Source organism: Rhinoraja longicauda, chromosome 6 (assembly GCF_053455715.1).
Source record: "Rhinoraja longicauda isolate Sanriku21f chromosome 6, sRhiLon1.1, whole genome shotgun sequence".
Lineage (NCBI taxonomy): Eukaryota > Metazoa > Chordata > Chondrichthyes > Rajiformes > Arhynchobatidae > Rhinoraja > Rhinoraja longicauda.
In genome coordinates, this window is record NC_135958.1 from 44,092,740 (window position 1) to 44,118,631 (window position 25,892).

A 25,892-nucleotide genomic window follows, 5' to 3' on the forward strand; every position below is an offset into this window, starting at 1 on the left:
CCATGTGGTAGAAGGTGAAGCACATGGTCATCAGGTTCTTGGCCGGTCCAAAGTCATCCCGCTGGTAGCATCTGCAACGGACATAGCACGCACTGTAGTCTCCACGTACCACATACACCCCTCGACCTCCCACTCCCAGACAGAAGGAGCAGCTCCATGGGTCAGGCTGGTGTGACTGGGGGGTGGCTGCAGGAGGTGTGATTCCTGCAAGGCTGCCCTGTGAACCTCGGGGGCGCAGCGGTAGAACTACTGCGTTACAGTGCCTGGAACCCGGGTTCGATCCTAATTACGGTGCTGTCTGTACGTAGTTTGTACGTTCTCCCTGTCTCGAGGTGCTCCAGTTCCCTCCCACACTCCAAATATGTGCAGGTTTGTAAGTTAATTGGCTTCTGTAAAATAGTCAATTGTCCCTCGTGTGTAGAATAGTGATGGAGTGCGTGGATCACTGGTCGGCGTGGACTCTGTGGGCCGAAGGGCCTCTTTCCGCACTGTATCTCTAAACTAAACTAAAGTGGATTGGTCGGCGTAGACTCAGTGGGTAGATGGCACTGTTTCCACGCAGTCTCTCTAAACTAAACCATTCTCTGCAATCTAAGGTAGTGTGTCTGCAAGGTGCTGCTGGGGTTGGCTGGGTGTTGGCAGTGCATTGTGTAGAAGGGCTGGCTAGGGTCAATGCACTATATGCAGGATGTTCTGGTATGTGGTATATGCATTTTGGAGAAATACATTTTATCAACAACTACTAAAGATATCTCCATGCTGTTCCAGATGTCAACTTCTCTACATCGGCGAGACCAAACGCAGGCTTGGCGATCGTTTCGCTTAACACCTTCGCTCAGTCTGCCTTAACCAACCTGATCTCCCAGTAGCTCAGCACTTCAACTCCCCCTCCCACTCCGACCTTTCTGTCATGGGCCTCCTCCATTGTCATAGTGAGGCCCACTGCAAATTAGAGGAACAGCACCTCATATTTCGCTTGGACAGCTTACACCCCAGCGGTATGAACATTGACTTCTCTAACTTTAGAGTAGGAAAATAACTGCAGATACTAGTACAAATCGAAGGTATATATTCACAAAATGCTGGAGTAACTCAGGTCAGGCAGCATCTCAGGAGAGAAGGAATGGGTGACATTTCGGGTCAAGACCCTTCTTTAGACTTCTTCAGAAAGCTCTAACATTAGATAGCTCCTCTGTCCCTCTCTTTCCACTCCGCCTTCCCAGTTCTTCCACTGCCTTCCTGTCTCCAACTACATCCTTTCTTTGTCCTGCCCCCTCCCCTGACATCAGTCTGAAGAAGGGTCTCGACCCGAAATGTCACCCATTCCTTCTCTCCCGAGATGCTGCCTAGCCCGCTGAGTTACTCCAGCTTTTTGTGATAACTACTAAAGACATACTCACTCGAACAAGACCACAGCAAAGGACTGCACAAGTCGGTAGAAGGCATGCTCGGCAATGCATTTGGAATGGCACCGCTGGAGAGACAGGGAAGGAGTCAGAATTAGAGTAAGGCAGCACAGAAACAGGCCGTTCAGCCCATCACTCCATCACCTGCCCACTGATCTCATTTCCCAGCACCAGCCCGTGGCCACCTACGTTCTGACAATTCAAGTAATCATCTCCACACTTCCCAAACGCTGAGTCTCCCCCTCCCCTGCAGTGCGCACCACATTACAACCCCTCTGGTCACAGAAAACAAGGGCCCAGGCCATCCAGCGATTGAAACCCTCCATCCCGGGCAACACTGCTGAATCTGCCTTGCCCCTCTCTACTGCTTGTAGACACAGCAAAGCCTGCAGCATGGTATTGGTGCATGCTTCCCCATAGCTGCTGGTGCAGTAATTGAGTTTTCTGGGGCATTTTTGTGGCAGCTGGCAGAGCTGCTGCCTCTCAGCACCAGGCACCCGGCTACAATCCTCACCTCCTGTCTAGGGGGCTTGCATGTTCTCCCTGTGAGTCTCCCCCGATCCTCTCGCTCCCCTCCCCCACATCCCCGCATTTCAAGAGAGCTAGATAGAGCTCTTAAGGATAGCGGAGTCAGGGGGTATGGGGAGAAGGCAGGAACGGGGTACTGATTGGGAATGATCAGCCATGATCACATTGAATGGCGGTGCTGGCTCGAAGGGCCGAATGGCCTACTCCTGCATGTATTGTCTATTGTCTATCCCACAACGGGGTGGTTATCGTTGGCAATTACCCAGTGCCAGGGTGAAGGGCACTTAATGAGCTTGTGTCATAGAGTCATAGAGTCCTACAGCACAGAAAGAGGCCCTTCGGCCCATCGTGTCCGTGCCGCCCATTACCAAACACAGTCTAATTTTAATCCCATTTTCCCGCATTTGGACCGTAGCCCTGAATGTTATAGCATTTCAAGTGCCCATCCAAATGCCTCTTAAACTTTGTGAGTGTTCCCGCCTCCACCACCACCCCAGGCAGTGAGTTCCAGACTCCAACCACCCTCTGGGTGAAAAAGTTCTTTCTCACATCCCCCCGAAACCTCCCTCCCCTTACCCTGTATCTATGTCCCCTCGTTGTTGAACCTTCCACCAGTGGAAGAAGTTCCCCGCCATCTACCTTATCTATGCCCCTCATGATCTTGTACACCTCGATCATGTCCCCTCTCAGCCTTCTCTGCTCCAGGGAAAACAACCCCAGTCTGCTCAGTCTCTCCTCATAGCGGAGGCCGTTCATCCCTGGCAGCATCCTGGTGAATCTCCTCTGCACCCTCTCCAAAGCTATCACATCCTTTCTATAATGTGGTGACCAGAACTGTACACAATACTCCAGCTGTGGCCTCACCAGTGTTCTGTACAATTCCATCATTACCCCCCTACTTTTATATTCGATGCCCCGGCTAATGAAGGCCAGTAACCCATATGCCTTTTTGACCACCCTGTCCACCTGTCCTGCTGCCTTCAAGGACTTGTGTACCTGTACTCCAAGGTCCCTCTGTACCCCTGTCTTCCCTAGGGTCCTTCCATTCATGGTGTACTCCCTCTCCAAGTTATTCCTGCCAAAGTGCATCACCTCGCACTTTTCAGGATTAAATTCCATCTGCCACTGCTCCGCCTATCTGACCATCTCATCTATATCTTCCTGCAGCTTGCAGATCCCTTCCTCGCTATTCACCACCCCCCCTAACTTTGTGTCATCTGCAAACTTGCTGATCATGCCCTGTACGTTGACATCCAGATCATTAATGTAGATTACAAACAGTAAGGTACCCAACACCGATCCCTGCGGCACCCCACTGGACACCGGCCTCCAGTCACAGAAGCAACCTTCTGCCATCACCCTCTGCCTTCTGTCACTAAGCCAGTTTTTTATCCATTTTGCCAAGGTGCCCTGGATCCCATGGGCTCTTACCTTCTTGACTAGTCTCCTGTGTGGGACCTTGTCAAAAGCCTTACTGAAATCCATGTATACCACATCCACTGCACTACCCCCATCTACCTCCTTGGTCACCCCTTCAAAAAATTCAATCAAGTTAGTCAGACACGACCTTCCATTAACAAAGCCATGTTGACTATCCTTAATTAACCCTCGATCCTCCAAGTGAAGACTGATTCTGTCCCTCAGAATCTTTTCTAGCAGCTTCCCCACCACCGATGTCAGACTCACCGGCCTGTAGTTCCCAGGTTTATCCCTACTGCCCTTTTTAAATAATGGCACCACATTAGCTATCCTCCAGTCCTCCGGTACATCCCCTGTTGCAAGAGAGGCTCTGAAAATTTGTGCCAGAGCCCCCGCAATCTCCTCCCTTGCCTCTCTCAGCATCCTGGGATACATCTCGTCAGGGCCCGGAGACTTATCCACTTTTAAGCCTGCCAGAGCCTCCAGCACTGCCTCCCTGTCAATAGCAATATGCTCAAGAACATCACAACCCTCCTGCTCCATTTCTAAGTCCGCATCGCCCTCCTCCCTCGTAAAAACAGATGCAAAAAAATCATTTAAAACATCTCCTACATCCTCTGGCTTCACACACAGCTTTCCACTATGGTCCCTGATGGGCCCCACTCTTTCCCTCGTTATCCTCTTACCCTTGATATACTTATAGAACACTTTGGGATTTTCTTTTATTTTGCCCGCTAGTGCTATCTCATGGCCCCTTTTTGCTCTCCTAATTTCTTTTTTAAGAATCGCCCTACACCTTCTGTATTCCTCTAATGATGCCTGTGCCTTAAGTTCTTTATGCCTTCCAAAAGCCCCCCTTTTTTTCCGAATCAATCCTACTATATCGTTCGACATCCAAGTTGAATCAGGAGATAAAATTGGCATGTCAAAAATGTAATGCTACGGTGGTTATGGGAGATTTCAACATGCAGGTAGACTGGGAAAATCAGGTTGGAAATGGACCCCAGGAAAGAGAGTTTGTAGAGTGCCTTCGAGATGGATTCTTAGAACAGCTTGTACTGGAGCCTACCAGGGAGAAGGCAATTCTGGATTTAGTGTTGTGTAATGATCCTGATCTGATAAGGGGACTAGAGGTAAAAGAGCCATTAGGAGGCAGTCATCACAACATGATCAGTTTTACTCTGCAAATGGAAAGGCAGAAGGGAAAATCGGAAGTGTCAGTATTACAGTATAGCAAAGGGGATTACAGAGGCATGAGGCGGGAGCTGGCCAAAATTGACTGGAAGGAGGCCCTAGCAGGGAAGACGGTAGAACAGCAATGGCAGGTATTCCTGGGAATAATGCAGAGGTTGCAGGATCAATTTATTCCAAAGAGGTGGAAAGTCTCTAAGGGGAGTAAGAGACACCTGTGGCTGACAAGGGAAGTCAGGGACAGCATAAAAATTAAGGAGAGGAAGTATAACATAGCAAAGAAGAGTGGGAAGACAGAAGATTGGGACTCTTTTAAAGAGCAACAAAAGTTAACTAAAAAGGCAATACGGGGAGAAAAGATGAGGTACGAGGGTAAACTAGCCAATAATATAAAGGATAGCAAAAGTTTTTTTAGGTACGTGAAGAGGAAAAAAATAGTCAAGGCAAATGTGGGTCCCTTGAAGACAGAAGCAGGGGAATTGATTATGGGGAACAAAGAAATGGCAGACGAGTTAAACCGTTACTTTGGATCTGTCTTCACTGAGGAAGATACACACAATCTCCCAAATGTTCTAGGGGCCGGAGAACCTAGGGTGATGGAGGAACTGAAGGAAATCCACATTAGGCAGGAAATGGTTTTGGGTAGACTGATGGGACTGAAGGCTGATAAATCCCCAGGGCCTGATGGTCTGCATCCCAGGGTACTTAAGGAGGTGGCTCTAGAAATAGTGGAAGCATTGGAGATCATTTTTCAATGTTCTATAGGTTCAGGATCAGTTCCTGTGGATTGGAGGATAGCAAATGTTATCCCACTTTTTAAGAAAGGAGGGAGAGAGAAAACGGGTAATTATAGACCAGTTAGTCTGACATCAGTGGTGGGGAAGATGCTGGAGTCAATTATAAAAGACAAAATTGCTGAGCATTTGGATAGCAGTAACAGGATCATTCCGAGTCAGCATGGATTTACGAAGGGGAAATCATGCTTGACAAATCTACTGGAATTTTTTGAGGATGTAACTAGGAAAATTGACAGGGGAGAGTCAGTGGATGTGGTGTACCTCGACTTTCAGAAAGCCTTCGACAAGGTCCCACATAGGAGATTAGTGGGCAAAATTAGGGCACATGGTATTGGGGGTAGGGTACTGACATGGATAGAAAATTGGGTGACATACAGAAAGCAATGAGTGGGGATAAATGGGTCCCTTTCGGAATGACAGGCAGTGACCAGTGGGGTACCGCAAGGTTCGGTGCTGGGACCCCAGCTATTTACAATATACATTAATGACTTAGACGAAGGGATTAAAAGTACCATTAGCAAATTTGCAGATGATACTAAGCTGGGGGGTAGTGTGAATTGTGAGGAAGATGCAATAAGGCTGCAGGGTGACTTGGACAGGTTGTGTGAGTGGGCGGATACATGGCAGATGCAGTTTAATGTAGATAAGTGTGAGGTTATTCACTTTGGAAGTAAGAATAGAAAGGCAGATTATTATCTGAATGGTGTCAAGTTAGGAGGAGGGGGAGTTCAACGAGATCTGGGTGTCCTAGTGCATCAGTCAATGAAAGGAAGCATGCAGGTACAGCAGGCAGTGAAGAAAGCCAATGGAATGTTGGCCTTCGTAACAAGAGGAGTTGAGTATAGGAGCAAAGAGGTCCTTCTACAGTTGTACCGGGCCCTGGTGAGACCGCACCTGGAGTACTGTGTGCAGGTTTGGTCTCCAAATTTGAGGAAGGATATTCTTGCTATGGACGGCGTGCAGCGTAGGTTCACTAGATTGATTCCCGGAATGGCGGGACTGTCGTATGTTGAAAGGCTGGAGCGATTGGGCTTGTATACACTGGAATTTAGAAGGATGAGGGGGGATCTTATTGAAACATACAAGATAATTAGGGGGATTGGACACATTAGAGGCAGGAAACATGTTCCCAATGTTGGGGGAGTCCAGAACAAGGGGCCACAGTTTAAGAATAAGGGGTAGGCCATTTAGAACGGAGATGAGGAAGATCTTTTTCAGTCAGAGAGTGGTGAAGGTGTGGAATTCTCTGCCTCAGAAGGCAGTGGAGGCCAGTTCGTTGGATGCTTTCAAGAGAGAGCTGGATAGAGCTCTTAAGGATAGTGGAGTGAGGGGGTATGGGGAGAAGGCAGGAACGGGGTACTGATTGAGAGTGATCAGCCATGATCGCATTGAATGGCAGTGCTGGCTCGAAGGGCTGAATGGCCTACTCCTGCACCTATTGTCTATTGTCTATTGTTCTTTGGACTCGTTTGTCCCACCCTTAAACTTTAGGGGAACATGCTTCCTCTGTACTTTTTCAATTATTCCTTTGAATGACTCCCACTGTTCTGATGCGGTCCTCCCCACGAGAAGCTGATCCCAGTCCACCAGAGCCAACTTCTGCCTTATCAGATTAAAATCGGCATTGCCCCAATTTAGAAATTTTCCCTCTGGTCCCTCTTTATCCTTTTCCATTACCACCTTAAATATCACTGAATTGTGATCACTGTCACCAAAGTGCTCTGCTAATGACACTTCAGCCACCTGTCCGGCCTCATTTCCCAAGATTAAGTCCAATACCGCCCCCTCCCTTGTTAGACTTTCAACATATTGGCTCAAAAAGCCCTCCTGGATGACCCTTAGGAACTCTGCACCCTGTGGGCCCTTGACACTTTGGCTATCCCAATCAATATTCGGGAAGTTGAAATCCCCTACTATTACTACCCTGTTGTTTTCACACACCCCCGGAGGGAATGAAGTGGCATTAAAGTGGTATCAGTACGTGTGTATTTGATGGTTGGCATCACCCTAGTGAGCACAATGTTCTCCCCACTCAGCAGACTACAATAGTGCTCAGGCCTTCATGTCTATGCTACCAGAGGTGCAGTACCAGGGTTTGCCAGCAGAGGTCCTCAGTCAGCTGTGGGAGAAAGCAGTGGCTGCTGTGTCTACACACAACTCAGGTCAGGTCTGCCCTGGCAGTGAGGGAACACCACACTCACCTGCCACACCCATATCACTGTCATCTCTCCACAGTAACTGCCACACAATCCTGCTCGATATTATCATGGGGCTGCCCTTTATTGAGGTGCTGCCATGTTTTCCAACACCCATTTGTCACCAGTCAGAGGGCAGGTCTCTTCACATCCCATTGAATGAAATCCTCCAGAATGTGTCGGGTGCAGGCTGCATACAGACCCTCCTCTGTGCCAGTCCTTGCCACACAGTGCACCGTCAGTGTCAGAGCCAGGTCCAGCCTGCTCACCAACCTGCGGGGGTGGGGGCTGCACTAGGGCAATCCCAGTGCTTTCTTCTCTGACCCATGGGTGGCTGAAGACAGTCTCTCTGCTCCCGCAATCTGGCAGGTTTTCCCACCCTCCCTTTACCATCCATAACACACTGCTACTGGAACAAGCCTTTTTAAATTGTCAATGATACTTCTTTCTGAGATAGCAGGCTAATTGCTCCATCAAGCCCATGTTGGCTCTCAGAGCAACTGCATGCATCGCAGGTAGAAGATTCTTGTTTATACCAAAGATAGACACAAAGTGCTGGAGTAACTCAGCGGGTCAAACAGCATCTGGAGAAAAAGGATGATGGTGTTTCAGGCCCTTCTTCAGATGCTGCCTGACCCGCTGAGTTACTCCAGCACTTTGTGTCTATCTGTGGATGCATCACAGCTTGGTTTGGCAACAGCTCTGCCCAGATCAGGAGAGAGTTGTAGACGCAACCCAATCCGTCACCTAGAGCAGCCCCACCAACACTTCATGCATGCACCATCATCACAGCTTGTGACTGCCTCCAGCCCTGGCTGCCCCTTACCTGGGCACTGACGTATTTTGCAAACCATTCTCTGCCCTGACTGCTGTCTTCAGAGCAGAGCTGCCCAAAGCGAGACTTCTCCTCCTGCCCAATCTCCTCCCTGCAACACAAGAATGGCCAGGGTTAGGGTGGTACAACCAAGGCTATGATTCCCCCCACCACAGAGCCCGACCCCCTGCCCCTCCCCCACCCACCCATCCATCCCAGCACCCCAGAAGATAAAACAAACACGACTCACAGGGAGCTGAACAGGAACTCAGAGAAAATAATTTAAGGATGGAGGCAAGAGAAAGAGATGGAAGATAAAGTCAGAGTCATACAGCACAGAATGCCCTTCAGCCCAACCCATCCATGCCGACCAAGATGCCCCATCTACCCTAATTCCATTTGCCCCTGTTTAGCCCAAATCCCTCTAAACCTTTTTTTTTATCCATGTACCTGTCCAAATATCTTATAGATGCTGTATTGCAACTGCCTCAACTACCTTCTTTGGCAGCTTGTTCCATATACCCACCACTCTCTTTGCGAAAACTATGCCCCTCAGGTTCCTATTAAATCTTTCCCTTCTCTCCTTAAACCTGTCCTCTGGTTCTTGATTCCCCTATCTTGGGAAAGAGCCGTTACCTATTCTCCTCATAACTATACACAAGATCACTCCTCAGTCTTCTGTGCTCCAGTTTCAGCTTTGATTTTGAATTTTCTTCTCCAACTCTTCCAACCTTTTACTTGCAAACTTCATGGCTTACTGCCACTCACTCTGAACTCTGCACAATTGCCCTCAGTCCCCTTCCTGCATTGCTTTCAACAATATCCTTGGACATTTTTTGTGGGTGGTGCAGTGGTACAGTTGCCATCTTGCACAGTCAGAGATTTGGGTTCAATCCTGACTACGGATGCTGTCTGTACAGAGTTTGTACATTCTCCCTGTGACCGCAAGGGTTTCCTCCCACATTCTAAAGACATGCAGGTTTGTAGGTTAATTTGTTTTCGTAAATTGTCCCTAGTATGTAGAATGGAACTAATGAGTGGTAATCGCTGGTCGGCGTAGACACGGAGGGCCGAAGGGTCTGTTTCTGAAGGGACTGTTTTCTCGAACTAAAACTAAATTAGCCAAATGAATCACATTTCTATATACTGTTAATCCTAGATGTTTAAAACAGCCAATGAGTACCTGACAGTTTGTGACAAGGAATGAAGTTCTCATCTGCTCAACCGCTCCCTGCAGCTCAGGAATCCTGGAAACATCCACGTAAATCTTTCCAATGTAACGACTGCACTGTAACGGGTGAGTTATGCCGATGTTTAATCCTCTCTGCCACTATTAACTCTTGTTGGGTTTCTTACAAACAAGGAACTGCAGATGCTGGTTTACAAAAATCAGTCTGAAAAAGGGTCCTGACCCGAAATGTCACCCATCCAGAGATGCTGCCTTACTCGCTGAATTTGCATCTTTTTCTGCTCAGTTTTCTGATCCTACGATACAAGTCTGGCTTGCTGAGCAGGTCTCACCACCTGAACACGAACTACACATTAAGTAGCTTCATGATAAATACCTCAATTAAGTCATCTCACACCAGACACACTCCCTTCATTCCATGTAGCCCTCTCCACCTTCTCTCTAATGCAAACCAACTTATTTTAAAGTAAAAACAAAGTGCTGTTGGAACTCAGCAGGCCAGCCAGCATGAATGGAGGACCTTTCCAGTCAACACCCTTCTTTAGCATTTTGTTGCTTTTATTAGTTTCCCCAGTTCTGACCAATTGTCACAGACCCGATATGTTGACTGTTTCTCTTCCACAGATGCTGTCTGATGTTAGACGAGAGATACAGCATAGAAACAGGCCCTTCGGCCCATTGACACTGCGCTGACCAGAAATCACCCTGTACTACACACTAGGGACAATTTATAATTTAACTGAAGCCAATTAACCTACAAACTTGGACATCTTTGGAGTGTGGGAGGAAACAGGAGCACCCAAAGAAAATTCACGTGGCCACAGGGAGAGCGGACAAACTCCGTACAGACAGCACCCATAGTCATGATCAAACCCGGATCTCTGGAGCTGTAAGGCAGTTCTATCACTGCGCCACTGTGACCTGCTGAGTTTTTCCAGCACATAGTTTTTATTTTAGATTTGCATCACTCTTGCTGGGTACATTCACTGCTGTCCAGTAGCTCAATGGGCAAGCAAGGAGTGCTTGGCACAAGGACTGATTTCCATCTAGCACAGCCACCATCAGCTTATCTAAATCACAACTACACTGATGTTGGGCTGTTGTGGGGACTGAATTACAAGCGGAGGTTAGTAGACGACTGCAGTGATAGTGGTGACCTGTGCTCGCAGAGGCAGCTCCTTTGCCATCACTCACCTCCCAGTGAAGATTTTCTCCACATATCTCCTCATAAACTCTCTGCACTGCGACGCTGCCTCATCCTCCAGCACACCCTCCAGGCTCTGATGTGAGGAGAAGGATTCAACCGAAGAGGCTCTTTTGGAATTGTCCCAGGTGGTGCTTGGCGAGCCTTCCAGCTCGCTGTCGGCTGAGTCGGTGTCATCGCTCTCAGTCCTGCTGGTCCCATTGCTGTGTGGCACGTGACCATTGCCCACAGCTTGGTCGTCACACACAGACTCATCCTTCACCACATCCACACCCAGCTGCTGCAGATTCCCCAGCGACATTTCCTGCGTCCCCATTCTGGCTGAGACGTGTCAATGCAGACACACTAAGGGTTCAGGGTAGCCTGTTAAAGCCCCCGGCTGTCCACAACACCAACATACTACAGCAGCCGTTCCATGATCAGCTTGTGGAAGCACCAGGACCAGCTGTTAAACAAAGCACAAGGAAGTGAAACTGAGCAAACTGTGAGTACCAGAGATATTCAGTGCTACAACCTGCTGCAGTACAGTCATCGAGCAAGGGTACAGTTGAGGAAAGAAACACTTTTATATTCAGACTTTCACGACAGGGTCAGAGAGGATAGACACAAAAGAAAGCATGCGCTACACTGTTAAACCAAGCCTGGAAGCTGCAGCATAGTTTGGATACACAGCAAAGCTCCCACTGGAGTTTCCCCATTGGCTTTAACTAAGACAGGATAGATTAGGTAGAATGAAGTTAGATAGAGCTCTAGGGGCTAGTGGAATCAAGGGATATGGGGAGAAAGCAGGCACGGGGTATTGATTGGGGACGATCAGCCATGATCACAATGAATGGTGGTGCTGGCTCGAAGGGCCGAATGGCCTACTCCTGCACCTATTGTCTATTGTCTGTAAGAAGTTTTTCCTCATCTCAGTCCTAAATGGCCAACCCCTTATTCTTAAACTGTGACCCCTGGTTCTGAACTCCCCCAACATCAGAAACATTTTTCCTGCATCTAGCCTGTCCAACCCCTTAAGAATTTTATATGTTTCTGTAAGATCCCCTCTCATCCTTCTAAATTCCAGTGAATACAAGCCCAGTCGCCCCTTTCTTTCATCATATGTCAGTCCCGCCATCCCAGGAATTAACCTGGTGAACCTACGCTGCACTCCCTCAATAGCAAGAATGTCCTTCCTCAAATTAGGAGACCAAACTGCACACACTACTCCAGGTGTGGTCTCACCAGGGACCTGTACAAATGCAGTAGGACCTCCTTGCTCCTAAACTCAAATCCTCTCGCAATGAAGGCCAACATGCCATTAGCTTTCTTCACTGTACCTGTACCTGTACGCTCACTTTCAGTGACTGATGTACAAGCACACCCAGGTCTCATTGTACCTTCACTTTTCCTAATCTGACACCATTCAGATAATAATCTGCCTTCCTGATTTTGCCAGCAAAGTGGATAACCTGACATTTATCCACATTATACTGCATCTGCCATACATCTGCCCACTCACCCAACCAATCCAAGTCACCCTGCAGCCTCATGGCATTCTCATCGCAGCTCACACTGCCACCCAGCTTTGTCTCATCCGCAAACTTGGAGATGCAAGTCTGTGTTTGTTTGTTTGTTTGTTTGTTCATTTGTACCGGTGAAGGCGCTGTGTACACGGCTGCCAGCCAACAGTCACTTGTCTTTTTCTTTTTTCACTTTTAATTCCAAGTTTTTGTGTACCTTGTGTGTTGTGACTGTCGGCAGACCAATTTCCCTCAAGGGATTAATAAAGTTTATCGTTTCATATCGTATCATACGAAGCTGCATCATCACGAAAGGGGTCATGTATTAAATGTATAAATTACCGCCTCGGTGCAAAAATCTGAGATACAGCATGCAGCCATAGAGCATATAAAAACAGGCACTTTGCCCAACTTGTTCATGCTGACCAAGATCCCCGTCTAAGCTAGTTCCATTTGCCAGTGTTAAACATAGAAACATAGAAAATAGGTGCAGGAAGAGGCCATTCGGCCCTTCGAGCCAGCACCGCCATTCATTGTGATCAAGGCTGATAGTCCACAATCAATAATCCGTGCCTGCCATCTCCACATATCCCTTGATTCCACTAGCCCCCAGAGCTCTATCTAACTCTCTCTTAAATCCATTCAGTGATTTGGCTTCCACTGCCCTCAGTGGCAGAGAATTCCACAAATTCACAACTATCTGGGTGAAAAATTTCTTCTCACCTCAGTTTTAAATGGCCTTCCCTTTATTCGAAGACTGTGGCCCCTCGCCCAACATTGGGAACATTTTTCCTGCATCTAGCTAGTTCAGTCCTTTTATAATTTTATGTTTCTATAAGATCCCCTCTCATCCTTCTAAACTCCATCAATACAAGCCTAGTCTTTTCAATCTTTCCTCATATGACAGTCCCGCCATCCCAGGGATCAATCTCGTGAACCTACGCTGCACAGCCTCAATTACAAGGATGTCCTTCCTCAAATTAGGAGACCAAAACTGTACACAATACTCCAGATGTGGTCTTCATATCATATCATATCATCATATCATATATATACAGCCGGAAACAGGCCTTTTCGGCCCACCAAGTCCGTGCCACCCAATGATCCCCGTACATTAACACGATCCTACACCCACTAGGGACAATTTTTACATTTACCCAGCCAATTAACCTACATACCTGTACGTCTTTGGAGACGTCCCCTAATGTCTTATTGAAACATATAAGATAATTAGGGGATTAGACACATTAGAGGCAGGAAACATGTTCCCAATGTTGGGGGAGTCCAGATCAAGAGGCCACAGTTTAAGAATAAGGGGTAGGCCATTTAGAACGGAGATGAGGAAGAACTTTTTCAGTCAGAGAGTGGTGAAGGTGTGGAATTCTCTGCCTCAGAAGGCAGTGGAGGCCAGTTCGTTGGATGCTTTCAAAAGAGAGCTGGATAGAGCTCTTAAGGATAGTGGAGTGAGGGGGTATGGGGAGAAGGCAGGAACGGGGTACTGATTGAGAGTGATCAGCCATGATCGCTCGAAGGGCTGAATGGCCTACTCCTGCACCTATTGTCTATTGTCTTACCAGGGCCCTATCCAACTGCAGAAGAACCTCCTTACTCCTATACTGAAATCCTCTTGTTATGAAGGCCAACATGCCATTAGCTTTCTTCACTGCCTGCTGTACCTGCACACCAACTTTCAGTGACCGGTGTACAAGGACACCCAGGTCTCGCTGCACCTCCCCCTTACCTAACCTAACACCATTGAGATAATAATCTGCCTCCTTGTTTTTGCCGCTAAAGTGGCAAAAATAGCACCTATCCATGCACCTGTTCAAATGTTATAGAGCTGTTCAACATGGAAACAGGCCCTTCAGAAATATTCCACTCACTTTCTGGACACAACATGCCCAACAACATGTACATGAAAACTGCATCTTACCCCAAAACGGATTATTTTAATGGATACAGCCAAACATTTATAGATGCAGAGCAAAATGGAAAAATGAACTATACACAGGTACACAAGACATCAGGAGCAGTGCCACCCACCATTCTCGCAATCATCCAGAATCTAAATTGTGCAGCACAGAAGCAGACCCTTTGGCCCACATCGCCCATGCCAGCCGTGATGCCTATCTACACTAATCTCATTTGTTTGCATTATTTGCCCATAAATCTCCACTTCTATCCTATCCAAGTAACGATCCAAATACATTTAAAATCCTGTGGTTGCACCTTCCTGCACCATCTCATTCCAGATAATCACCACCCTCCATGTGAAAAACCTACCCCTCAGATATCCTACAATTTTTTCCCTTCTCACTTTAAACCTGTGCCATCAAGTACTAGAAACAGGGATTTGGAATAAACAGGTTATATTTTTGGACTGGAGGAATGTAACCAGTGGAGTACCAGGGATCGGTTCTTGACCACTGTTTACGTTAATAACCTGGAAAAATCCCTTTTTCTCTGCCTGGAAAAAAAGACTGATTATCCATGGCCCTCAGAATAAAAGCCACTCAGATTGCAGTGAGAAAAAACCCACCCTATCCAACCTCTCCTTATAACCAGCCCTCTACTCCAAGCAATATCTTGCTGAATCTCTTCTGCACTTTCGCTATTGCTACCACAGGCTTCCAGTAGCGTGGTGACCACAACTACACACAATACTCCAACTGCGATCTAACCAATGCTCAGTACCAAATGCCTCCTTCACAATCTGATCCAGCTGTCTCGAGGTTTTCAGTAAGTTACCAAGGTCTCTCGGTACATCAATAGTTGGTGCTGTCTGATATATGCTCCACCAGAATTCCACTTCCCAAAGTCCATTCGCTCACACTTAGCTGGATTAATTTCTTTATGATTGTGACTGATCCAGGCTGGCCTCAACTCTTCTGCACCACTTCCCCATAACACTCAATTCTTTCTCTATCTGCTCCTTTAATATGTCTCATGATTCGGTCCCCACCACCCTCAAGGACCCCTATGTTGCAGCTATGATACCTTATGCATTCCGCTCCCACTGGTGGAAACATCGCAACATCTACCCTTAGAATCGTATATGTTGCAAAAAGGTCACCCACCCCTCCTCATTCTTCTCAACACTGACACAAATTGTTTAGCCTCTCATATCCCAGAAATTAGCCTGGTGAATTTCCGCTGGATTGCCTCCAATGCCACTGTATCCATTTTTACGTCACGGACCAAAACTGTGCTCAGTTTTGCAGGAGAAACCTCAGCAACACCTTATATACCTGACACCTCCCTATTCTTAAAGTCCAACCCTTCAGAACAAAGGCAACGTGCTTTTTGCCACTTCAACTACTCGTTGGACCTGCCTGCTCACCTATTGTGACTCACATACGCACAATTCTGCTGAACTTCACTAGTTTCCCTCGCCCTCAGTTTAGATAATAATCCCATTTTTGATTCTCATTACCTCACTTTCCATTGGCCAAGTTTTACCCATCCACTCTCTCACTCTCCATCTCCCGAGGCAGAATCATAGTTTCTCCCTCACAACATGCTCCGTCAACAAACTTGGAAACCTAACATTTTGTTGCCTTCTCCAGGTTATTAACGTAAACAGTGAACAACTGTGGCCAAGAACCGATCGCTGGTATGGCACTGATTACATTCCTCCAGTCCAAAAAAAAATCTATTTATTCCAAATCCCTGTTTTCTGTGTGACAGCCAACTTTCAAAGAATTTTAGACTTGCAACAGGAAAGTTATTTCCTTCCAGAGGATTTTCAAAAATAAAGGTCTCTTTAATAATTTTAGTTTTGTTACTCCAAGCCAAAATAATTCATATAAGAAAATAACTGCAGATGCTGGTACAAATCGATTTATTCACAAAATGCTGGAGTAACGCAGCAGGTCAGGCAGCATCTCGGGAGAGAAGGAATGGGTGACGTTTCGGGTCGAGACCCTTCTTCGGGTACTATCGGGAGATGGCGCGGTCCAGTCCAGTCGCCGTCGTGGTAGCTCTGCGGGAACTGTGCGTTTTAAACTGGTATGTTTACTTTAAAATTATCCCTAAGTGCTCTAGCGTGTGCTAGCACTTAGCATTAACCAATGTACGACCGGGAAACGCTCGTAAAACTAAACTCGAGCGCTACTGGAGCACTATTAAACAGAAAACTACTCACCGATATACCGATAGAGATCATCAAAGGAGCGCACCGCGGCAGCAGCAGTGGGAGCGCAGGTCAGTGGGAAAGTCGGAAAAAACACAGAGGGAAGCGAGGGGGGATTCGGAACAGGCTGAACCCAAGCCTTACGTCCACCTCTGCCCAGCATACCTCTGGCCAACGTCCAGTCCCTGGAGAACAAGCTGGATGACCTGAGGGCAAGGATCAGATTCCAGAGGGACATAAAGAACTGTAACATCCTTTGTCTGACTGAAACATGGCTGACCCCGCTGGTGCCTGACCAGGCGATCTGCCCATCCGAGTCCTTCACTGTTTTCCGGGCGGACAGAACGGAAGAATCCGGGAAATCCAAGGGCGGAGGAGTCTGCTTCTTGACCAATAATAACTGGTGTAATCCTGGAAATATTAAGACGCTTTCTCGTTCCTGCTCGCCGGACCTGGAACATCTAACTATCTCATGCCGACCATTCTACCTACCCCGGGAGTTCAGCTCGGTGATCATCACAGCCGTCTATATCCCACCGCATGCGGACACCGACGTGGCACTGTCCACCCTACACGATGTGTTGTGTCAACACCAAAACAAGAACCCTGATGCGGCTGTGCTGGTGGCTGGAGACTTCAATAGGGGAAATCTCAAAAAGGTCATGCCCAACTTCTACCAACACATCACGTGTGTCACCAGGGGGGAAAGAACTTTGGACCACTGCTACACGCCGTTCAGGAAAGGCTACAAGGCCGTTTCTCTCCCTCCTTTTGGGAAATCTGACCACGCTGCCATTTTCCTGCTGCCGGAGTACAAACAACGGATAGTACGGGAAGCGACAGTGACAAGGGACATAAAGCGGTGGGCTGACCATTCAGAGGCCATGCTGCAAGATGCACTGGGCGATGTCGACTGGAATATGTTCCAAGCAAGTTCCAGAGACGTAAATGAGTTTGCGGAAGCGGTTACGGACTTCATTGCCACAATAGCCGATACCATCATCCCCACGGTAAGGGTCAGTATCTTCCCTAACCAAAAACCCTGGGTGGACAGGTCTATTCGCGTGGCCTTGAATGCTCGCACCGCTGCTTACAACTCCGGTCTGGCATCCGGCAACATGGATGACTACAAGGGAGAGTCCTACCGACTGCGAAGGGCAGTGAAGGATGCAAAAAGGAGGTACCGGGACAAGATGGAGTCACAGATGGAGCAGCAGGACACCAGGCGCCTTTGGCAGGGGCTACGGACTATAACTAGCTACAGGTCCAGCACCCCCTCAACCGGAAGTGCCGGCTCCTCCTTAGCTGATGACCTGAACTCTTTTTATGCACGGTTTGAGACGGGTAACACCACCAGCTCGCCGTCTAAAAACAGCACCGAAGGGGCGCTGGCTAGCGAGGCTGGAGGGGGATCCACCGCCGGGGATGTGCACACATTCTCGGTGTCCGAGCATGAGGTGAGGTGGGCTCTGACGCGTGTGAACACGAGGAAAGCTGGAGGCCCAGATGGTATATCTGGGCGAGTACTAAAGTCTTGTGCTACTCAGCTTGCTCCAGTGCTCACCACAATATTCAACCTCTCCTTGGCAAAGTCCGTGGTCCCTGCATGCTTCAAAAGATCCATCATTGTACCGGTGCCAAAGAATGCCTCTCCAGCGTGTTTAAATGACTACCGACCGGTGGCCCTCACCTCGGTTGTCATGAAATGCTTTGAGAGGCTTGTCAAGAAGCACATCTGTGCCCTCCTTCCTCGCAACATGGACCCACTACAGTTCGCATATCGTCCGAACAGATCCACGGATGATGCGGTCTCCCAGGTTCTACACACCGCTCTCTCTCATCTGGACAGCCAGGGGGGCTATGTGAGGATGCTGTTCATTGACTTTAGTTCAGCATTCAACACAATAGTCCCCAGCAGACTGGTTGAGAAGCTGCTGGAACTGGGGCTTAGCACCCCTCTGTGTGCCTGGGTCCTGGACTTTCTCACTGCCAGGCCCCAAGTGGTCAGGATGGGGGAACACACATCTAGCTCCCTCACCCTGAACATAGGATCCCCCCAGGGCTGCGTCCTTAGCCCCCTACTGTACTCCCTGTACACACATGACTGTGGGGCCAGGTTCAGCTCAAACTCCATCATCAAGTTTGCTGATGACACTGTGGTGGTGGGCCGGATCTCCAACAACGATGAGAAGGCCTACCGGGAGGAGGTGGCTGATATGGCACTCTGGTGTCAGGACAATAGCCTCCTCTTGAATGTCACTAAAACAAAGGAGCTGATTGTGGACTTCAGAAGGGCTAAACATCCAAGGACGTACACGTCACTGGAGATAAATGGGTCTATTGTGGATAGGGTGAGCAGTTTTAAATACTTGGGAGTCCGCATCGCAGAGGATCTGACGTGGGCAACGCACATTGCCGCACTAGTGGGTAAGGCTAAGCAGCGCCTTTACCACCTTAGACAACTGAGGAAATTCAGTGTCTCTGAGGATCCTTCATTGCTTCTACTCTGGGGCTGTAGAGAGCATCCTGTCCGGCAACATTACAGTCTGGTTTGGGAACAGCTCTGCCCAGGACAGGATGGCCCTGCAGAGAGTAGTGCGTTCGGCAGAACGCACCATGGGAACTACACTCGTCCCCCTGCAGGACCTATACATCAGGAGGTGCAGATCCAGAGCAAACAAGATCATGAGGGACCCCTGCCACCCCAGTAACGGACTGTTCCAGATGCTACGATCAGGCAAACGCCTCCGCTGTCACGCTGTGAAAACGGAGAGGATGAGACGGAGCTTCTTCCCACAGGCCATCAGGACTGTCAACTTTTATAACCCCAGAGACTAAATTTTTGTCGACACTAATAGTAACTTATTAACTTTATTTATATGCTGTAACTGTAATTCTTTTTGTGCACAACCCGCAGGCATTGCCACTTTCATTTCATTGCACATCGTGTATGTGTATGTGACAAATAAATTTGAATTGACTTGACTTTCAGACTGAAGAAGGGTCTCGACCCGAAACGTCACCCATTCCTTCTCTCCCAAGATGCTGCCTGACCTGCTGAGTTACTCCAGCATTTTGTGAATAAATCAAAATAATTCATAGTTCTGTTGTATAGTTCGTTTCCATGACGTGAATTGGGTATAATGTGAATTAGGAAACCTTATTTGTCTTGCTTGTATTGGATATATCACAATTTCAATCAGGAACTAGATAACCACTTAAAAGTCACGTTGAAAATAGGCAATCAGGAAAAAAGCTGTCTTGGTGAAAAAATGTCTCATGTAACCTCCCCAAGCCAATCAGATGCCATTGTCCCTTCAGAACAGTCTGTCAGTTTCACTGCAAGAGGCCATCGAAATTAAAAAGTGAACACTTCTATTGACACTTGTGCAATGATACTTCATCAAACAACATAACATACAACTTTTGCACTAGCAAATATAAACATAACTACTAAAAAATTACTTATTTTGAAGATCCTGTGGGGAAAAAGATTTTGTCATAGCAAATCTGAAACTCTTTAGCCCTGATCATCTTTTCCCCATTGCAACTGTTCTTATAACATTATAACATTTTCTATGACATGACGTTTGTAAGGAACAACAATTATCAGGTTGTGGCAGCACTGCCTATACTAATGTGGGCATGTTACATTATTTAACGGAGTATCATCGCACATCTGTCAGTAAAAGCAGTTGCTTGTCCATTGGCCACCCCCAGTGAAACTGGTAGCCTGTGCACTTCAGTGACAATGGTGGCCAGTTACTACGAGGAGGTTACATGAAAACATCCAAGACTGCTTTTTCCTCCAAGACAGCTTTTTTTTCCTGCTTCCCAATTTCATAGTAACTTTTAAGTAGTTTTCTATTTCCCGATCAAAATCACGTTATAACCAATTTGGCTCACATAATACAAATAGTGTTCCTTAATTCAGCAATCACATTATACTTAAACTCTCTCAGTATAGCCGTTACATTTGCTTGACCAAGCATTTGATATGCACACATTAATACAAATATTAAGGAAGGCTTCATGGATAAGCTCCTCAGCAAGAATTATTGACTTTATAAAAGCGGTTGGGGAAAACAAACTTGAACCTGTACAAATTATGGGAAGCTCGAGACGGTGACAGCATCTCCTCAATCCTTTCTGAAACAGAAGCTTTCTGGTAGAATGGGCAACAACTACCCACAGCAATAATCACTGACCGACCCAAGCTATACACTGGCCTTCCTATGTTTAATTGCTGGACGTTTCAAGGCCAAATCCACCAACTTCCAGGTTACATTTAACTACATCCAATTTTCAGCTTAGCTTGAAAAGGAAAACTAATTACAGATGCAATGGTAGAAATGAAAAGTACAGCCTGTCCCCAAACAAGGGCAGAACAAGAACCCAGTTGAAGAGTTCTGTGCCTGGGTACACACTGCTCTCATGGGCAAAACTAAGCCAGATATTGCAGCCACACACACTCGTCAGCTCTGTAACAAACTGCTCCAAATCTATACACACCACATTTCCCATCTCTCCGCCAGCATTAACCGCACCACTCTGCTCCACGGGAAACTTGCTTTTGAACATTTTAAATGATAAATATCTTGGTAGCGACAGCACCAGAAGCACAGGGTGCCTAATCTCAAGAAATGGCAGTGGGGCAGTCAGCCAAGGATCCCACACTCACCTGCACCATTAATACAATCAGTGGTTCCAAACCAGAGTTTTTATTTTCAATTCCTAAGTAAAGCCTTTTTAACACACACACACGCACAAAGAACTCCCAGGCTAACAGATCTTTCCTGAATGAGTGAATGAAGGAGGTAGATGGAATGAGTTCTGGTTTAGGCCCTGAATACCTAACCACAGCCCAAAGGTTCAAATTGGACCAGCTCTGAGAAGTAGAGATTCTGCCTCGCCAACAGCCTGTCTGTTCTTTCTTCTGTTTGTGGTATTTTAAGTACGTGTTAAAGAGTATGTTTTAGTGTGCTCTAGTTTGTTTTATGTGGGAGGGGGGCAGGGGAATCTTTTTTTCAATCTCTTAACTTACTGGATTCTGGATGGTATCTCCGGTTGCTCTGCGGCCTAACATCATGGAGCTGGCAGCCTTGCTCGAGACTGACTTTGAGACCCACTGCGGGGCTGTGGACTTACCATCAGAGCCTGCGATCCCTTGCCTGGGGTCGACGCTCCAACCGGGGCCTGCGGATTTCAATATCGAGGAGCTTGCGGTCTCGAGTAGACACTGATGTTGGGAAGCTCCAAGCCACAGGATGTTCGACAATCCCTGACTTGGTAGTCCGATCGCCCAGCGTAGGGAGCTGAGATCTCCCCGATGCGGAAGCTTGATCGCCCCGATGCAGAGGGCACGATCGCCGGTTGCAGGAGCCAAGATCACCCCGACAACGGAAGGTTCGAGTACCCCGATCACGGGAGACCAAAGAAGGGATGCAGATTGAACAATTTTTGCCTTCCATCACGTTAAAAATTTATTTGGGTGTCTCGTTGCTCTTTATTGGTATGACTGGACAGCGGGCACAGCTCGGCTGCGGGGCCTTCCATCGCCCGCGGGGCCTTCCAGCTCGGCCGCTGGACTTAACATCGCCGGCGCGGCTCGGCCGCGGGACCTAACAGTGCCCGGCGCGGCTCGGCCGCGGGGCCTTCCATCGCCCGGTATGGCCGCGGGACGGTTCAGTGCTCGGTGCGGCTCGGCCGCGGGGCCTTCCATCGCCCGGTGCGGCTCGGCCGCTGGACTTAACATCGCCGGCGCGGCTCGGCTGCAGGACGTTTCAGTGCCCGGTGCGGCTCGGCTGCGGAACTTAACATTGCCGGCGCGGCTCGGCTGCGGGACGTTTCAGTGCCCGGTGCGGCTCGGCCGCTGGACTTAACATCGCCGGCGCGGCTTGGCCGCGGGACGTTTCAGTGCCCGGTGCGGCTCGGCCGCTGGGCTTAACATCGCCGGCGCGGCTCGGCTGCGGGACGTTTCAGTGTCCGGTGCGGCTCGGCCGCGGGACTTAGCAGCGGCCGCGGTGCCTTCCATCGCCCGGCGCGGCTCGGCCGCTGGATTTAACATCGCCGGCACAGCTCGGCCGCGGGACGTTTCAGTGCCCGGTGTGGCTCGGCCGCGGGGCCTTCCATCCCCTTGCGGGGGCTGTGCGTGTCGGTTGCCTCGGTAGGGGTCGAGCTGCCTGTCCGTGGACGCAGGGGGAAGAGAGTGGAAGTTTTGTTGCCTTCCATCACAGTGAGGGGGTGTTTGGAGTCACTGTGATGGATGTTGGTGTTGGGGTCGTGTGTCCTGTGTTCTTTTCTTTTTTGCTGTGTCTTGTGACTGCTGAAATTTCGTTCGGTATTTATACCGAATGACAATAAAGTTCTGTTATACTGTTATATATATTAACTGGTGCATGTGACGATAAACAAATTTTGAACCAGATTGTATCGAGCCAGTGGATCGGCTCTGTAAACAAACCTCAGCTTCGGGGACTCGAGGTAAAAGGAGGCAGTGACCACAATATGATAAGTTTTACTCTACAAATTGAGAGGGAGAAGGGAAAATCGGAAGTGTCAGTATTACAGTATAGCAAAGGGAATTACAGAGGCATGAGGCAGGAGCTGGCCAGAATTGACTGGAAGGAGGCCCTGGCAGGGAAGACAGTGGAACAGCAATGGCAGGTATTCCTGGGAATAATGCAGAAGTTGCAGGATCAATTTATCCCAAAGAGAAGGAAAGATTCTAAGAGGAGTAAGAGGCACCCGTGGCTGACAGCATAAAAATAAAAGAGAAGAAGTATAACATAGCAAAGAAGAGGGGGAAGCCAGAGGATTGGGACCCTTTGAAAGAGCAACAGAAGATAACTAAAAAGGCAATACGGGGAGAAAAGATGAGGTACGAAGGTAAGCTAGGCAATAATATAAAGGAGGATAGTAAAAGCATTTTTAGGTATGTGAAGAGGAAAAAAATAGTCAAGGCAAATGTGGGTCCCTTGAAGACAGAAGCAGGAACAAGGAAATGGCAGACGAGTTGAACCGGTACTTTGGATCTGTCTTCACTAAGGAAGATACAAATAATCTCCCAGGTATTCTAGTGGCCAGAGATCCTAGGGTGACGGAGGAGCTGAAGGAAATCCACATTAGGCAAGAAATGGTGTTGGGTAGACTGATGGGACTGAAGGCTGATAAATCCCCAGGGTTTACTAGGTTAATTCCCGGAATGGCGGGACTGTCGTATGTTGAAAGACTGGGGCGACCAGGCTTGTATACACTGGAATTTAGAAGGATGAGAGGGGATCTTATCGAAACATATAAGATTATTAAGGTGTTGGACACGTTAGAGGCAGGAAACATGTTCCCAATGTTGGGGGAGTCCAGAACCAGGGGCCACAGTTTAAGAATAAGGGGTAGGCCATTTGGAACGGAGATGAGGAAATACTTTTTCAGTCAGAGAGTTGTAAATCCACCTCAGAAGGCAGTGGAGGCCAATTCTCTGAATGCATTCAAGAGAGAGCAAGATAGAGCTCTTAAGGATAGTGGAGGCAGGGGGTATGGGGAGAAGGCAGGAACGGGGTACTGATTGAGAATGATTAGCCATGATCACATTGAATGGTGGTGCTGGCTCGAAGGGCCGAATGGCCTACTCCTGCACCTATTGTCTATTGTAATGAGGCCCCCACATTCCAAAGTATTAAAGCAGACCTTGCAAGTTAAAGTAAAGCCATTCCCCCCTGCACACACTGTACTGCCATATGCTACTTGAATTGTAGCAGCCCGGCGGTCTCTTTGGGTGAAAGGCTCATCCTCGGACTGTGCCAGGTGTTTCCAACCAGATGCTAGGAAAATATGTTACAAAATGGGGCAGTAGGTGCAGCTGTGGAAGAGTCCAATGCAGAGGGCTGGTGAGCTTAACTGGAAATTATTACCAATATGCTTTCTTTTTGCATTGGCACTGCTTACCAATTGGAGACATACCAACATGTCCAGTTGAACTGGAACACGAGCTGAACTCATCAGGCTGGGCTCCTGGCAACAGCTCAGAGTGACCACCAAGAGGCTGAGGGCAGCTCAGGTTTTAACGGAACTCTATACAGGTTCCAGGTTCCAGGTTCCTCGGCATCCAAATCACCAGTAATATCATCTGGTCCTGAAACAGGGCTGCGGTGATCCCTAAATCACATTAGCATATTTCCTTTGTTTAGGCACCTGAGAAGATTCAGCATGTTCACGAGGATTCTCTAGAATATCTGAAGCTGTGCTAGAGGAAGTGCTCTGACAAGATGCACTTCAGTCTGGTACAGCAACTGCTCTGTTCTTGACCACCTGAATCTCCGTATAGTGATGAGCCCAGTCCATCACAGGCTCAGCACTTCCTTCCATCCAGTCCATCTTCACGTTGCGTTGTATCAAGAAGGCTGGAAGTATCGTCATAGATGACTGCTATCGTGGCCATTCCAGTAACACTGATTTACTCCAGCATTTTGTATCTGGACTTTCAGAAAGCCTTTGATAAGGTCCCACACAAGAGATTAGTGTTCAAAATTAGAGCACATGGTATTGGGGGTAGAGTGTTAACATGGACAGAGAATTGGTTGGCAGACAAGAAGCAAAGAGTAGGAATAAACGGGTCCTTTTCAGAATGGCAGGCAGTGGCGAGTGGAGTGCTGCAAGGCTCAGTGCTGGGGCCGCAACTATTTACAATATATATTAATGATTTGGATGATGGAATTAAAAGTAACACTAGCAAATTTGCAGATGACACAACGCTGGGTGGCAGTTTGAATTGCGAAGAGGATGTTAGGAGGTTGCAGGGTGACTTGGACAGGTTGAGTGAGTGGGCAGATGCATGGCAGATAATAATGTAGATAAATGTGAGGTTATCCACTTTGGTGGCAAAAACAAGGAGGCAGATTATTATCTCAATGGTGTCAGATTAGGTAAAAGGGAAGTGCAACGAAACCTGGGTGTCCTTGTACACCAGTCACTGAAAGCAAACATGCAGGTACAGCAGGCAGGAATGAAAGCTAATGGTATGTTGGCCTTCTTAACGAATGGATTTGAGTATAGGAGTAAAGAGTACTTCTGCAGTCGTATAGTGCCCTGGTGAGACTACATCTGGAGTATTGTGTGCAGTTTTGGTCTCCTAATTTGAGGAAGAACATCCTTGCTATTGAGGCAGTGCAGCGTAGGTTCACAAGGTTAATCCCCGGAATGGCGGGACTGTCATATGAGGAAAGATTGGAAAGACTGGGCTGGTATTCACTGGAATTTAGAAGGATGAGAGGGGATCTTATAGAAACGTATAAAATTATAAAAGGACTGGACAAGCTAGATGCAGGAAAAATGTTCCCAATGTTGGGGGAGTACAGAACCATGGGCCACAGTCTAAGAATAAAAGGGAAGGCATTTAAAACAGGTGAGAAAAAACTTTTTCACCCAGAAAGTTATGAATTTGAGGCCAATTCACTGGATGAATTTAAAAGGGAGTTAGATAGAGCTCTAGGGGCTAGTGGAATCAAGGGATATGGGCA

The 25,892-nt window shown here is 47.9% G+C and overlaps 1 protein-coding gene across 3 annotated transcripts in view; it reads right to left on the reverse strand.

Annotated features, from left to right (window-relative positions):
• Nucleotides 1-25,892, reverse strand: part of kiaa0513 (KIAA0513 ortholog) — an 82,319-nt gene that overhangs the window by 15,756 nt on the left and 40,671 nt on the right. For all 3 annotated transcript variants that reach the window (XM_078400916.1, XM_078400917.1, XM_078400915.1), the window contains exons 2-5: nt 10,734-11,188; nt 8,363-8,462; nt 1,401-1,474; nt 1-71 (exon numbers count right to left, since the gene is read on the reverse strand). In XM_078400916.1, coding sequence (XP_078257042.1) covers nt 1-71; nt 1,401-1,474; nt 8,363-8,462; nt 10,734-11,059 — 571 coding nt within the window. In that variant the 5' untranslated portion in view covers nt 11,060-11,188. The remainder of the gene's footprint in view (nt 72-1,400; nt 1,475-8,362; nt 8,463-10,733; nt 11,189-25,892) is intronic.